This window comes from Rutilus rutilus (genome assembly GCF_951802725.1).
Source record: "Rutilus rutilus genome assembly, chromosome: 11".
Classification (NCBI taxonomy): domain Eukaryota; kingdom Metazoa; phylum Chordata; class Actinopteri; order Cypriniformes; family Leuciscidae; genus Rutilus; species Rutilus rutilus.
In genome coordinates this window covers 22,506,837-22,524,194 of record NC_140216.1, presented here as the reverse complement: position 1 = coordinate 22,524,194, position 17,358 = coordinate 22,506,837, and the positions used below count along the sequence as shown (strand labels likewise).

General features: G+C 38.3%; 1 protein-coding gene across 2 annotated transcripts in view; it reads right to left on the bottom strand.

Annotated features, from left to right (window-relative positions):
- Positions 1-7,311, bottom strand: part of top2b (DNA topoisomerase II beta) — a 72,027-nt gene extending 64,716 nt beyond the window's left edge. The window contains exons 1-5 of one of the 2 annotated variants that reach the window (XM_084422813.1): positions 6,465-7,311; positions 4,997-5,176; positions 4,644-4,734; positions 3,854-3,917; positions 2,745-2,890 (exon numbers count right to left, since the gene is read on the bottom strand). In XM_084422813.1, coding sequence (XP_084278939.1) covers positions 2,745-2,890; positions 3,854-3,917; positions 4,644-4,734; positions 4,997-5,176; positions 6,465-6,506 — 523 coding nt within the window. In that variant the 5' untranslated portion in view covers positions 6,507-7,311. Of the gene's footprint in view, positions 1-2,744; positions 2,891-3,853; positions 3,918-4,643; positions 4,735-4,996; positions 5,192-6,464 lie in introns of both variants that reach the window. The other variant, XM_084422812.1, reaches the window with a different exon arrangement.
- Positions 7,312-17,358: the final 10,047 nt, after the last annotated feature.

The window sequence follows — 17,358 nt, the reverse complement described above, 5'->3', positions numbered from 1 at the left end:
GCCCGCTATTCATTATGTCTATGTTATTTGAGTGTATGAGAGTACATGATGTTGTTTCAGTCTTATTTTGTTTGTAAAAAGCATGAGATTAGAGTGTTACTACAGCTGCCACACATCATTTTGTGGCTAGCTAGAGCATGAGAACTGCACAGAGAGAGTGTTAAATAGCTTGTTGATCATATTTTTCCTTAGTGTGATGGAATGTTTAAAGTCACTTATGTGTAACTTACAACGGTCATTACTGTAAAAAAAAGTGATATACATGTTGAGAATGTATGTTTTGAGCTTTTGTTATGCATATTCTCTTATGCTTCATTCTGAGTAAATACACCAACAAAGAAGCCATCACTGCAATGCTCTCTTTTATTTCATTTTTCGACATACCACGACATTAAAAGCTGCGTCGACCAGGACAGTTGTTCGGCTACCGGACAATGTGGTTAGTACTTCTGCAGAAGTTGCGTGTTAAACGTGATGACATATGCGGCTGCTGCAAGAACTCGACCCACCAGGGACAGAACAAGGACACGTCGTAGATTCGTTAGGCGTACCCATAGATATCATATAAAGGCTAGATGTCTCGTCCGCGCTGCTGGCCAATGGAGCTCGACATCCGCACACGGCGGCCATCTTACGACAGGGTGCTCGCTCACTCATAACATGGTGCATGTACTTTTAAATAACCATAACTTGCTCAATTTTCTACCGATTTTCAAACGGTTTGGTTTGTTATAAACGTCAGAGATGTAATGTAGCTATTATACTGTATACATATGAATAATTATGTTCAAAATGTTTAAGCATTCAGAATTATAGCCACGTTAATAACGTTTGTAAGAAACCAAACTGTTTGTAAATCCGTCCAGATTTCAGCGAGATAAGAGGATTTGTGTGCGTGCTGCTCACTCACCTTAATTCACAGAGCCCTGTCCTAAGATGGCCGCCGGTGATGCCGGAAGTGACTCCGCCTTAAGACATCTAGCCTTTATATGATATCTATGGGCGTACCTATCACTCCATGGGACGTTGATGGGTACGATTTGTTTCTACCGGTACTTCCAGACAGTATCGCTTGATTCCGGTTCTGGCTTGATTGACAGGTATCTCGTCCATTCAGCGATAAGTACGTCATTCTCAAAATATACCTACCTTTTCCGTTTTTTTCTGAATTGTCGTTGTGTTTTCTGAAATGTCGTTGTGTTTTCTGAATTGTCGTTGTGTTTTCTGAATTGTCGTTGTGTTTTCTGAATTGTTATTGTGTTTTCTGAATTGTTATTTTGTTTTCTAAATTGTCGTTGTGTTTTCTGAATTGTTATTTTGTTTTCTGAGTTGTTATTTTGTTTTTGTAATTGTTATTTTGTTTTTGTAATTGTGATTTGTTTTGCACCTCTCGGCCACCGTATGTTAGCCTACATGTTGCCTTGATTTTGTGGTTTTTGGGTTTGTTTAATGGACTTTTATTTTGTAGCGTTTTGTACCTATTGTTCCTGGGGTTTTTTGTCTTCCTATGTTTAGTTTCTGTTTCCTTTGTTTAATTTCCGCAGTTACCCTCACAATTTCCATAGTAACTAAACACCTGTCCCTTGTTAGCCCTTGTATTTATACCCGTGTTTCAGTTGTCTTTGTCTATCGTTGCCCTTACATGTCTTCACACTTTGCGTAAACTGTTGCGTTCCTGGCTTCCCCCTGTTCGGATTATGTCTCTGGTTCCCCTGTTTGGATTATGTTTCCGTCTCTGGTTTGGATTATCTTTGTTTGTGTGTGTGTGTTTTTGTTTTTGTTGGAATAAACTTTTTGCTGCATCTGGATTCTCACTTCTCCTCCTCCCTGCTCATACGTAACACTTAGAATATAATTTGTTTAATCTTCCAGAGTGAGTCAGCTTCATTTCAGTATTTTGTACTGCTTCAAATCTGTACTGCAAAAGATCATGTTGATAAATAGGTTTATAGTGCATTTTTGTCTCACTGTGTTCAGCATCTGTTCAGCTTGAGCCACACTGCAAAAATCACCCTTGCCTGAGTGAGGAAATGTCAAGCATTAATTTAAGCCAGGCTTAAAGCCAGTTTAAGCCATAAACACCAATCTATTTTGTCCATCTATTCACCAATTTTCTCTGATATTTGTGTTTGTGTGCACACCAACACTGGACTGTTTTAAAGTCCGCGTGAACCGGAAGTTGCAAACAACTTTTCTCCAGTGTTGTGACGTATTTCCCAGTGAAACGGAATATTGAACAGAGGGCAGGATTTTACTCTAGCGCTCCTCCTCTCCATCTCTCACTCATAGCAGACTAACGGTTTGAGGGAAGTGGTTTAGCGTTTCCCAACCCAAGCCGTCAAACCTACATCATCAGAGAAGGAACGCCATTCCAGACCGGAAGTAACTTTTCAAACTTTGATTAAAGATTACGACGGCAAACAATTTTTTTCTGTGTATTAACTTGCACGGATTAATTTTTCACCACAAGACTAGTAATATGCACTAACAAAGTAAATAGGGTCAATTTTGATTTCAGTTGGACTTTAATCAAATTTATAATTAACAATTGATTGTGTTAAATATGATTAATTATGCAACACTGGTCAACCCATTAGACTGCTTAACCATTCTGTGACACAGACAAGTTCAATAACCAGCAGAACACGAGCAAAACACTACCAACAAAAACAAACTCCACAGCAGAGGAGTTTTTGAAGATACACCATTGCACAATTGCAGTATACAGGGCGTGACTGTATTACCTGTGACTTTTTTCTCATTGTCATCATAGTTGCTAGAGGTGAGGAGGTGTCCAAAGATCAGTGCAGGCACGTACATCTTCTCATCTTTGTGTTCAACAACAGGAATTCCCTTCCCATTATTCCACACGACAATGGTGTTGGACTCTCTTTTAGAACCAGGAGGACAAAACATTACAACGCAAAGAAACAGAATTTTCAGAATTTACAAATTGTGTTTTCCAACAAGATCAGACTGTTGCTACAATATTATTAAAAATTCAAATATATTTAAAATTCCCTCAAAAGAAGAACTGTAGTATGTCTTTCTGTGTTTAAGAAAAGGACAGTATACAAAAACATCTGCCTAGGACAGTTTAGCATTATAAAAATATTTGTCCAAAGAAAGTGACTAAATCTGCAAATATATTAAGAGACAGCAAACACAGACAGATGCAGAGCGTGTGTGTGTGTGTGTACATGGTTTATGAAGACAAAAGTGTGTACTTTTACACTGGTATTACCCAAACATACAAAATGATAAAGCTTTGGAATATAATAATTATTACGATGATAGGAGAGAGGTTGTCATGTAATTTGACATGTGAATAAGTTTGATAACAGCTGGTAAATAAATAAGCTGAAAGAGAAAGAGTTTTAATTGTGTGTATTTCAATTAAAGATTTGGAGGTCATGATGCATCGAGAATCATTTAATAATCGAATCGTTACCGTCTGAATTCGAATTGAATTTGCAAGATTCACACCTGTGCTACATGGTGTGTTTTATTCCAAAAACACCACAGGGTTTCTGTATGGGTTATGTTTAGGGTTAGGGATTGAAAATATGATAAGCTCAGTATAAAAAAAACATTATTTCTATGGAGAGTCGCCATAAACCACATATGCAGGTGTGTGTGTGTGAAGGAGGTGAAGTGAATGTGAAATGAGCAGACATGGGACTATATTACATCGTAACACCCACTGCATGTTCTCCCAAGAATCAATCACATCAACATTTTCCACTGCAGTAGTCAACTGTCTGCCAGCTCCAACATTTACTTGATACAAGAGCATTTAGAGTCAGTCTTTAATCAGAGCAGATGTGAATGAGACTGTTAAAGCTGCACTCACGGATCGATGGTGATTTTGATGGTGGTCATGTTCTTGTCTCTTTGTTTGTTATCAGCTGCATTGACTGATGGTAAAGAAAATCACTGGTTACAGTATGAAAGATCACAGACATTTATCATACAGATGTTGAAAAATAGCAGATTGCCTATGAAGCAATCCTAATAGTGATAATATCTATATTATTACTACTAGTGATAGTATTAATAAGAAAAACAACGCATTTCAAAATTATTTGGAAAAAAAACATTTTGTACTGCAAAATGTTGACATAAACTGCAGAAACATTCAGAATTCTCTTAAACATTGTCAGCTGACTACAGCAAATATTATAGTACTTATTTAGAACAGCAATATTTACTTTACTCCATATAATATTACTAAAACATTTAAATATATGAGAAATGCCACGCTGAGACTTGTGAACATTTTTGAGGGATGATGCAAAACAATGGTTGAATCAGTTTTGAATCGATTCACTGAAATGAGAAATGAACAAAACTTCAAAATTCTTATTAAGTTTTGCTACAGATATTTAGAAGATACAAAAAACGCTCTGTGTCTTAATGCTTTCAAACCTGCAAGTTGTGAGACAAGAAAGGATTGCAAAATTGAATGGCACAACATAATGGTTGAAAAACATGAAAAACATAACTTCTGAGCACATCTGTTATTGGTGAAATGCTATAAATCTAAGTTTAATGAAGACTACTGAACAATGAAGTGGAAACAAATGATCACTAAGCAATCCTGATTTTTCTTTTCACTGAAAGGAAAATGACATAATTCTTACCAAGGATCTCATCAAAGATTTTATATAATCCAGGGACGAACGTGATCTCCCTCAAGTTCATTCCAATTTCTTCATCAAAAACCCACATTTGCTGTAGAACACACAATCACTTGAGTATTATATAAAGTAATTAAAATGCATTTGATGACACTGAAACAAGCTTTTAAGAAGTCAATCAGTCAGTTAAACATTTACTTCAACAGTAATTCTACTACTATAAGCATAACATCAATAATTTGTTTCTGTCTTAAAATGTGTTTCATTATAAAAGGTTGGATTCACATTTTTCTGAACGTCAGTCTAAATTTTAGACTGAATCTCTAATCTTGATCTTGATAAAAGTTTTCTGTTACCTGAGTGACAGGTTCCACGGAGCCGATATAGGTGTCTGGACGGAGGAGGATGTGTTCGAGTTGAGTCTTCTTCTGGTAGATCCTCTCCACTGACATCTTCTTAGAGCTCTCTTTCTTGCCCGCCTCACTCTTCCCTGCATCTCCCCGGCCGTTCACTTCCTCTTTCTTCGCACCATTGTTCTTGTCAAAGAGGGTCTGTTGTTAGATACATCCATGCAACTTTGTTAAACTTGTCCGCGGCTATCAAGTGGTTCTCTCAAAAAGTTTGCGAACCTTTTAGTTGCTTTTGAGGTTGGAATTATTTTACAGAAACAAAAGGAAGCTGAAATATTTGGTTAATCATCTAGATTGCCTGGATTAACAATTGCTTTGCAAATATACTTGTGCAATAGATAATCTCTGTAAATTCATGCATGAACTGGTGTATATTATCTATCTGTCTGTCTAGTCTGTAGTTTATTGCACCCACCCTATAATCTTTTAACATGTCTATGATTGGAAAAATTATTTTCAAGTGTAATGTCAGTGCTTTATAATACTCTCGGAGCTGTTATTTCCTAGATTACACTGAATTAACATGATGTCAGATTTCCACATTTTCCAGTGACTTTTACAATGCAATGGTCTCAAACGGCATCACACACATTTATTAAGGTGCCGTTATAGCAGAATCCTTTTTTTTATTTTTATTTTATTTTTTTATTATTAATTATCATAGCAAGCCAAGGGCTGTAATCTAACTGTAAATACAATTTGTAAATATAAGATTCCTATTACAAATGTAAATATTATCTACAAAAAAGTAAATAATATGTGTAACATAACATGTTTGGGTCAACGTTATTTTTCCCAAAGTCTAACAATGTCACTTGCAAAAATCTACACATCATATATCTGTTAAAATCAGTAATTTGAATTCATAGTAACCTAGTTCATTAGTACTGGCCTGGGATCAGTTATTATAATAAACATCTATCTCTCCATGGACTGCCCTATTGTTGTGGCTTTGAATGATCAAACCCAAATAAACCCTTCCACCATGTCCCGGTTTAAAATCAGCACATTATCTTGGAGTTTTGGTTGTAATAGAGCAACCGTCTGTTGATGTGTAAACATCATATCTGTAGGTTTGACTCTAACAAAGATGAGAGTTGAAATCAGTGGAAAGAGTCAACACAAAAGAACTTTCCTCTACATCACCATGAAGAGATTCAAATCATTATCTTTATACACAAATTGATTAAATGTGAGGTATTAAAAACAGATGTAAATTAATATTATGTTCACTGCATGAATAATAAAGAGATACAGATGAGGCTGTGGGATCATTTATGTTGAACTGGGTGAATATTGCAGCTAAAAGGCTAAAACACACGCGTGAGTACACATAGTGGTTATAATCTTTAATACGCGAAGTATGTGCGTAATAACACGTGAATTACAACGTTAGTAATCATATATGACTTACCACCCAGGTTAAGCCCCCGCTCCCCGCTGCACCGTTAGACATTTTCTATTGTGTGTGCCCAGAAAAATAATCAGGAATTGTCCATATGTGATCTCCAAACGCCTCAAACGCCGGGCACCATCCGGGCTGGGCTCCCGTCGTTTCTCTTCCCTTTGTTTATTTACTGCTGTGATGGATGTGAGGTTCTGCGGGCTGGTTTCATGGAGGAAGTGTGCCCGCTTCTACGTGACTGTTCCTCGGCTATTGTTAAAATCGACCACCGGCGCCTGCTCAAGGCCTAGGGCTTTAACTAAGACTTTTAAATAGCTCCTTAATATTAAAAGATGTTTTTAAAAAAACTGCGTAATTACATGCTAATAAAAACAAAAAAAGTTAATAAAAGATACAAACAAATACATTTAATTTTTCGTGTGCTAAGTCGGAATATTGCCACATAAAAAGGATTTCCATTCAATAACAAACAGACGCGGCGTCCGTCCGGCTACACCATCCGCATGGCGACATGCCCCCATAGCTCCACCCGACCAATAAGATGCCAGAGAATCTGAGGCGCCGGCATTTCAACCAATAGGAGTATGGTCGGCGTCGTGCAACGTCACTCGCTTTAAATTTCGGGAATAACTGACTTGTCCCGTAGTTGCCACAGACCCAAGCAATTTCACTTTCTGTCTGTAAAAATACGGTTGGGTGTCCGGACGTCCAGGTTTTTGTAGTCGACTAGAGCTGTCCCCGTTTTACATCAGGTTCAAAACAACCCGCAAATACACTACAAAAAAGCCAGAACCAGCATAGCTGCTGGTTGCCAGAAAAGTCAAGTAGGCTAGTGATTATTTTTTACCAAAAGAGTGGGCTGATAGCTACACTTCCTTGTTCACGCTCCGCTACTTCAGTCATGTAGACTTTAAGGGTTACTTCACCCAAAAATGAAAATTATCCCATAATATTGCACCGTCAAGCATAGCGATTCGTTTTTGTAAGAAAAATATCAATTTTTAGAACTTTATAAACTATAGTCACTGGCTTCCGGTAATGGCCTTATCTGATTCTAGTTCCAGCAGAAGAGTGACCTCTGACCCTACGTATGCTTAGGTGAGAGTAGACGCATCTTGTGGTTCAAACAAATAGGGCTGGACTGTGGACAACAAACTCAAGCTCCTCTGACATTTCTCTTTAAAAATGCTCCTTCTAATCTGTCTGCTCCTTTAGACTTCTAATTCGTGACCTGTGTTTTGTTTTGCTCTAACCTACGCTTCCATGTTCGTCAATACGTCATGTGTCTGGTCAGAGTTCACTGTATAGTCGGGGAGCCAAAGTCTCAAAAATGGGTTGAACCTGACATGGTCTGCCATACTTTTTATGTGTGTTTTTTTCTGTTAACTTTGACCCTAAGAACATATAATTGGAGGGTCTGCTCTGCCGGAAATATCGCGTTTTTTTTTTTTTTGCCATTTTAGTGTATGGCCACTACATATTTAGTACATGTACTAAACACTACATATTTAATTTTTCACCAGAAAAATGTGGAAAAAAAAATTCCTCATCCTCAGTGGGTTGGGTAGGCTGTCAATAAATGTATTCCAGATACACAGAACACATGTGCTGACATCATCCACTGATGCAAAATCATGTAGAAATGTGTTTTAAGAGTTATTTTTTCAATTTAATACAAAAGAATTAGACGTTTTCTCACTTTTTTCCAATATTTTCATTTTTACTTAATTGGCAATCAACTATTCACCAAAGTGATGACATCAGTCAATATGCCATTCTTTTCACCAAACAGTATACTCATTCCACAGAGAAAAATATAAAAATCCAACCAAAAATCAATGGATCTGTGATGATTTCACTACTAGTTGGCGATCAACAGGCTCAGAACTCATATCCATCGTCTTCACCCACAGCTCCTGTGTGTGATGCAGTACATGCACATCATGATCACATCTGTGTCAGTTGCAACCACTACAGCCCGTTTGTGGTGCAGAATTTGTACTGAGTATGCAATGTGAGCAAACATCCTGGTATCTGCCTCCTCATGTTTCTCGCAGGAAAGTTCTGGAAGCTCAACCTGACAATCCGCTGACAAGAGGACAGTGCGATCAGGATTACAAAAGATTCCACCAAGAATAAGTGTGCATCCTGCAGGAAGTGACTTGTTCTGAGCTGACCATGCTTCCCACATGTAGTTCAACAGATTAGCTTTATTCAGTGGATTGTGAATGAAGCCTTTCCATTCAGGTATACGCTGATTTCACGCAGCCGCCATTTTGAACTTGAAAGTGAGGCTCCGGTGGGAAGAACCCCGGAAGTACAGATAAACAACAATGCCTTGGACTACCAACCTGAAGCTGCTGCCGCGATTTACACTATTGGAAGATCATTTCTAATGTAGGATATGTATATAGTTCATTCCTGCTTCGTTTTTTACTCTCTGAATTATATATAAAAAAATTATTTTATTTATAAATAAATTTCACTGTATATAGTCTAAAGTATGAAAGAAGTGTATGTACAGTTTTAGAATTGACACAACATCATTAAACACAACAATACGCCATCGCATTCACGACTCTCCTATGATTAAAGGCGACACTTCCGGTTTTCTTCCCACCGGAGCCTCGCTTTCGATTTCAAAATAACGGCTGCGTGAAATCAGCGTATAGGGAGAGTATAATGTGGCTTGTACTCCTTCATTTTGCTAGGGCAGGTCTTCATCTTCTTCTCTCGTTCCTCACCTTTCAGACTGTCAGCAGGGGAGACATGTCGATCACCAACAAAGTGGATGCAGTCACACTTGTCTGGGAGGATTCCAAGGAGCTGCCTCAGGTACTTTCCTTGCTGTTCATGGAAGGTGCTGCTCCCAAGATGTTGGTAAAATTGAATGAACGCCATGGAATCTACTACCATTACAACAGGCTTGTCAGATGTCGGTAGTTTGTCCACTTCCCCCCATGAGCTGCCAACGGCTGTCTTGATTGCAGCCAGGTAGTCTGCCTTGTTTCCTTTACGCATTGCGTAACTTTGGTCAAGGGACAGATCTGGCTCAAACAGGGAGGCTGGGCAACTTGTCCATTCATGGCCAAACACTTTCCACCTCCCCGTCTTCCTCTAAGTCCTGAACAAAGTACAGGTTCTGCACAACTGCACTCTCCTCCTCATAGACATTTTTGGCTTTGAATGCCATGGACATTGACTTCTTTGGCTTTCCTGCGAAACGTTGAAAGTTTAATTTGGGCTACTTTCTCACTGTCTGTTCTTCTTTCTGCAGCCAGTGCCTCCAGTCCTTTTTCACGAGCGCAGATCAAGTCAGCAGATGTGGCTTTGTGGCCTGTTGAAATGTTGATCAGCTCCTGTTTGGATTGGAAAGGATTGATCATCTGGTTGTTGATGACATCTGTTATTTTCCTTACAACTTCTGCCTCCTTTGCACCTTGGCTGTCCTTGTCCTCATGGTGTTTGGTGTCATCCGCATCCAGGTGTGCCATAGCCTTTGTCTGCTCTGACACAGCTGTCAGAACTGGAAGAGCTTTCAAGTATTTGCCGCTGGCTGCTGACTGATGCCAGTGAAGAGTTTTGTCTTGGCATCACGGTTGTAGGTTTTTTCAAGTGCCATGTCTGTCCAGACACCATTGAACCGTCCTTCTGTTTGACGTACAGTGAACTTCCCATCCTTGAATTCCCTATAGATGTTTGGAGCCAGTGTAGGCAAGCTTTTCATAGTTTCTAGGTAGTGGGGCAGGCAGGATACGTACTTGTAGTGGCCAGCAGCTACAAGGTATGGTAACATCCTTTCCACTTCAGCCAGGTGTTCCTCCCACAGACCTGCACACTCAGCATGGATGAACCGTCTAAGAATCATCACCATATCCATGTACATTAGCCATAGCTTTGTGGTAGGTGAGGTACGTGCTTCATCAAACTCAGCCATCAAACATGACAGCTTTTTCAGTTGGTCAGTTGCATCAGCACACACAAAAGTTGCCTTCTCTACTTCCTCTTCTGACAGGGCATTAATTGAATCTTTTAAATTAAAAAGATGCATGGGCCGTGATGTTTAATAATATGGACATTTACAACCATGTTAAATATCCAGTATGTCTTTCGGAATTTTGAGAGTAGCCTAAAATTCTGTTGAGGTTCTGAGCCTGTTGATCCATTGATTTTGGTTGGATTTTTATAAAAAAAATTCTGTGGAATGAGTATACTGTTTGGTGAAAAGAATGACTGATTTCATAACTTGGGGGAATAGTTGATTGCCAATGAAGTAAAGATGAAAATATTCTTTTGTATTAAATTGAGCCAAAATCATGTAGAAATGTGTTTTAAGAGTTATTTTTTCATTGGATGTTGTCACCACATGTGTTCTGTGCATCTGGAATGCATTTATTGACAGCTTACCCAACCCACTGAGGATTTGAGGAAAATTTTCATTTTCCAAAATTTTCTATCAAAAAATTAAGGGTCCATACACTAAAATGGCCACAATTTTTTCTCCGCAATGTTTCCGGCAGAGCAGACCCTCCAATTATTGGTTCTTAGGGTCAAAGTTAACAGGAAAAACACAAATAAAAAGTATGGCAGACCATGTCAGGTTCAACCCATTCTATTGAGCTTTTGAGACTTTGGCCCCCCGACTAGTATAAGATTTTTGGATTTTTTTCTTACAAAAACACATCGCTTCACTTCAGAAGCACTTTATTTACCCCCTGGAGCCGTATGGATTACTTTTATGATGGATGGATGAGCTTTTTAGAGCTTCAAAACCTCAGGCTCTATTCACACCCATTATAAAGCTTGGAAGAGGAAGGATATTTTTTTTCTATATAATTCCGATTGTGTTTGGCTGAAGAAGAAAGTCATATACACTTAAGATGGCTTAAGGGTGAATTATAATTTTTTTGGGTGAACTAACCCTTTAACACGAGACATGTGCAAGCACTGTTATCATCAATTTTCATAAAAAAGTTATCTGTTTCGAGGTAGTCACATACACGTCACACACATACACTCAACACTACATGAAGTCACAATCATGTTAAATTAAATTAATACAGTTTACTGTATATAGCAGGACTTGAGGATGTCTTAACAATACAACATGGGTACACCCCAATGGACAAATAAAATTAAAAAAATCAACCAAACAATTAGGGCATACATGTGTGATAATTACATATCCAGAAAGCACGTGCTCTGCTCAAAATTAGCCTAATTAGGGATCGTGAAAGTTAATATTATCATTTCAAAAAGCACAAAAAATTATATTAAATTATTATTATTATTTTTTTTTGTAATTACTGTATAAATTCACAGTTACATACAATCTGGAGAAGGAGGTGACTAACCCTAAAAAAATGAATTGTGCTCTTCAGAAGGTCCAACTAAATGTATGCTGCTTTATGTGTATTTTACACTAAGTTTGTGATTTTTCAATCTAGCTAACTAATAGTGTTGGTTGGCCTATGTAATTATTGATAAATGTATTTAGCAATTTCTCACACAAAGTAAATAAAAACATAACATGTAATTTCACTTATAACTTGGGTAATTCACTTACTATTTCACTTACAATAACTTGGGTTGAATGGCTGAGTTGAATGGATTGACGAATGCAAAAATATAAATAGACAATGCAATGAGGCTATCTTTGTAAAATCAGAAACGTGGAACACAAGAAATCAACACAAAAAATAGTTTTTTGTACACATTTTGGTTTCTAAAATAAAACATGTTTACTAGCAGAGCTATTATATATACACTGCTATTAACATAACTACTCATATCTCAGTTTTCACTCCAAAGAACATGCAAATTGTACTTTTAGACTTTTTTGTGGTAACTCATTGGCAGCAGGGAGAATGTGAAACTTTGTGATGCGTGTTCATATTCTGGGTTCATCTGCTTTCCTGTACACAGTGTTTTATAAATAAGGTGTATTAAACAGTGTTATGAAACAAAAAACAAATTCAGTATAAGTACATTACAAACCTGGTCAAAAATAACTGGCAGGCAGCAGAGGAAAGTTTTGAACTCCAGGTCGGCATTCCTGAACTGGTGTGATGTCACATGAAAATGAATGAAGAAGAAAAGACGATCACAATTTCCATTTCATGGCAACTTTAAAGCGGGTATATAAAGACATACAAGACTAGATTTTCCCTCTTTGCAGTTTTCTTTAGATTAGTTAATTTCTTTTTATTTCATGCCATGTGTCCCAGTCACACCAGGCTCTCCAGTCACACCCACACAGTGCCATCACCTGTTCTTCATCACCGCAGCACCCAGCAGCAGTGCTGAAGCGCACAACCTCTCAGTTACTCATGGTCTGGCCTTGAACATGGAAACAGACTCCTTACCTGCTCTACTTACCATGGTGGTTATCTCATTTATCTCATATGTCAATTCCCGTTTCCTTTGTCTCTCCAACGATCTCCTTCATCTTCGTGCTTGGAACCTGTGGGTTCAAGATTACCTGCATACTCACCGTATTCATCAAGAGGTGTATGCTTCACCCAGTTCCTCTATCATCATCACCATTCATTACCTGCAACAAAAAGAGATGCAAGTTATCCACCAGCATTCATTCAGTAACGGTTTTTGTGCCATTTACTCACCTGAACCATGCCATACATCCCGCCCATACTAAATAGACTGTCCTCACTCAATGGCTGGCTGTCTAAGTGGTGTCCGCAAAAAAAATATACGGTTCATAGACAATTGGAAAAGTTTTTGGGGCAGACCTGACCTGTTGAAAAGAGATGGTATTCATCCCTCCTGGGATGGTGCCGCTCTTCTCTCTAGTAATATGCCACATAGTCTTAGAGCTCAAACATGACAAATTGGGGCTCAGGTCAGGAAGCAACAGACTGGCTAAACCGACCATCTGCTAGCTGTCTCATGTCACAGAAGTCAGATAAATCCCATCACAGACTCTTTCGCCTAGATATCATCATATAGAGACTACAGTATGTCTGTTCCCCGAATTAGAAAATACAAAAAACTCCCAAACTCCCATTTAAGGGTAAAAATTGAATTGATGTTCAACAAATAAAAAACAGATATGATACAGATGAACAAATGATAAAGCTTGGGTTGCTGAATATTCGATCCCTTACTTCAAAAGCACTTATTGTTAATGATATGATTACAGATCATTACCTAGATGTGCTGTGTTTGACAGAAACCTGTCTAAAACCAGACGAGTTTTGAGTCCACCCCCCAAGATTACGGTTATAAACATGAGCCTCGTCTGAAAGGCAAAGGGGGAGGTGTTACTGTAATTTATAGTAATATCTTCAGAATTACTAATAAGTCTTGTTTCAAATATAATTCTTTTGAAGTGTTGGTGCTTAATGTAACACTACCTATTGTAATGATAAATCACGTTTGAAATTTGTGCTGGCTACTGTATACAGGTAGCCTGGCAAGCCAGACCTACATCAAGATGTTTGGTCTGGCAACTCACCATAGACACGTTCAATCCGAGGGGCGGGATAAACGGCTGTCTTTCAAATTCCCTCTGCACGCAATAGGACAGCGCTTCAACCAACCAGAGCGTTTTCCCACCAGCAGAGCTAGTTGATAGATTCAACTTTTGCCATATCTGGCCGGCAAAACTACGAACACATCTTCCTTTTTTTAAGAATGACTTAAGTGCCGTTCTTTGCTCTTTTCTCAAAGAAAAACTTTACTCCAAGTCCTCCAGAGTCGCGGCCAAAGCCGATGAGCAGCCGTCATTCTTTGTTTTCAAGTAGCAGCCAGGGAACCGTCGCAACTCTGTCGTCATATGTTAAGCCCGCCCCGCATACTCTATACGCGACGTGATTGGCCTGACTCAATTTAGGTTTTTGCAGCTCGAAAGTCTATGGAGAGTTGCTAGACTGCCCTGGCTGCAAAATACATTTTGCTGCCGCTAGGGTGCGTCTAGATTTCTAGGCTAGTATACAGGGCACCAGGGCACCATACAGACTTTATCAAAGAATTTGCTGATTTTCTATCAGAGTTAGTACTGGCTGCAGATAAACTCCTAATTGTTGGTGACTTTAATATACATAATGAAAAAGAGATGCATTGGGATTGGCATTTAGAGACATTCTGAACTCTATTGGAGTTAGACAACATGAATCAATGTTGATGCCGTTGAAATTCTGCAGCAGAGCGATGACATCTCAGATCTAGTCTCATGTATACTTCATTTAGCCAAGGCTGCAAAGCCGACTCCATGTTACAAATATGTTAGACCTATCACTTCTGCCACTTAAGATTGCTTTATTAATAATATTCCTGATCAGTTTCATCTCCTCAGCATCCCAGATAGCTTAGAAGATTTCAATATTGTGACAGAAACTTTTGACTCTCCCTTTTCCAGCACTTTAGACATAGTTGCTCCTTTGCGCTTAAAGAAGATTAAGGAAAATAGTCCAATGCCGTGGTACGAGCACAGGAAAGAGAGCAGCCAGAAAAATGTGGTGCAACTGGAAGAAAACAAAACTAGATTTTTTTTGCATTTCATGGAGAGAGAGCACGATTGCATACAGAAAGGCTTTAGAAACTGCTAGATCTGCTTATTTTTCAACACTCTTAGAAGAAAACAAACAAAACTCTAGGTATTTATTTGAAACAGTGGCTAAATTAACGAGAAATAAAGCTTCAACCACAGACGTTTCCAAACAGCACAGCAGTAATGACTTTATGAACTTCTTTACTTACAGGATTGATAATATCAGGGAGAAAATTATAACTATGCAACTGTCAATTACAGTATAGCATCAGGCTATGCATTGCAGTCTCCCTATGGAAAAATTTGATTAATTCATTACTATAGGAGAGGAAGAATTTTCTAAACTCGTAATATCATCTAAATTGACAACATGTATGTTAGACCCTATACCGACTAAGCTATTGAAAGATGCTTCCAGAGGTCATAGATCCTCTTCTTAATATCATTAATTTATCTTTGTCATTAGGATACATACCAAAAACTTTTTAGCAGGCTATTATTATTAAACTGCTTGTTAAAAAACGCAACTTGATCCTACAGAATTAGTCAATTACAGGCTACTACCTTTTCTGTCAAAGATACTAGAAAAGGCATTATCCTCACAACTAAGTTCCTTTTTAGAAAGAAATGGTATCTGCGAGGATTTTCAGTCAGGATTTAGACCGTACCATAGTACTGAGACAGCTCTCATTAGAGTCACAAATGATTTGCTCTTTTCATCCGATCGTGGTTATATCTCTCTATTAGTGTTACTCGATCTTAGTGCTGCATTTGATACCATTGACCACAACATTCTTTTAAATAGACTCGAAAATTATGTTGGCATTAGTGGAATTGCATTAGCATGGTTTAAATCATACTTATCTGACCGTTATCAGTTTGTTGCAGTAAATGAAGAGATGTCTTATCGATCACAAGTTCAGGATGGAGTACCACAAGGCTCAGTACTAGGACCGCTGCTGTTCACTCTGTACATGCTACCCTTGGGAGATATCATTTGGAAGCATGGCATTAGTTTTCACTGTTATGCTGATGATACTCAGCTCTATATTTCTTAACGCCCTGACGAAACTTACCAATTCACAAAAAACGGAATGCATAGCTGATATAAAAAACTGGATGACTAGTAATTTCCTACTTTTTTAATTCTGAAAAATTCTGAAAGATTCTAATTATTGGACCAAAAACCTCTGCACGTAATAACCAAGAATACCGGGAAGACTTCCCATAAATCCTGATGTACTCGTTACATCATAAGAAGAATGGCGTAATAAAGCTCATTTTAGTCTCTCTGTTTAATCCGGGGTTTATCGCAGTCCGCCGGATCCAGGCCATATCCAGACCTGATGAAGGACCTGCGCCTGGATACAACAGCAACGCAGTCCTGAAGTGTCAACTAGACTCTTTGAAGGCCTCCTTCCCTTCCCTTTACCTCTGTACAGATAAAACGTTGTCAAAATGATTCCAGTTCACATAGATACGCGGAAGCGATAAAAAATTCTGTATTATGAATTTTTAAGGCCAGACAAGTAATTTGTTGAGGTTAATACATATATATATATATATTCAAACGCGCAGACTGAACACGTAATATGCATATGCACGCCGTCAGCGTTTACACAGATACGTGGAGATGATAAAGTAAAAAAGAAAAAAATCAACACTTGCACCTTGGAACCTATTTCAAGGTTTTCGTTCTCGAGCCATGAGGCACTGTTGTTGTGCGAATGAGCGGACCGGAGCGCGTTAAGGGTTTTCTGTTAGAACGGTGTCTTGTAAGTGGCCCCTAAGTTAATATCTAATGATCTTTGCAACGGAAATGAATCAATCAAAACTAACTTTAGCTGGACAATAACTTTATTCTAAAGCTGCTGTAAAGCCAAAACAATCTCTGTTACTTTAATTTCCTATTATCACTGTTAAGCTGCTTTGAAACAATCTATATTGTTAAAAGCGCTATTTAAATAAAGGTGACTTGACTTGACTTACATTTAATCACTTAGCAGAAGCTTTTATCCGAAGCGACTTACGAATGAGGAGAGCAATAGAAGCAATCAAACCAACAATAGGACAACAATATGCAAGTGCTGTGACCAGTCCCAGTTAGTTCAGCAGAGTACACGTAGCAAGGTTGATTGATTGATTTATTTAAATAAATAGAATAAAAGGTGTTTGTATTAATAGGTCAAGTGTTGCCGAAAAAGATGCATCTCCTAAGCAGTTCCCTTAAAGGTGCTGTATGTAACTTTTTTTATAAAATGAATCCTTTTTTTATTGCCCGTCTGTGAAGGGGTTGTAATCACACATTACAATGATCCACTTTTCGCGTTTTGCTATTACCTCTGAAGGCCAGTATTCCTATTTTTATGTGAAGTCTCCGGGTCGGATTTTCTG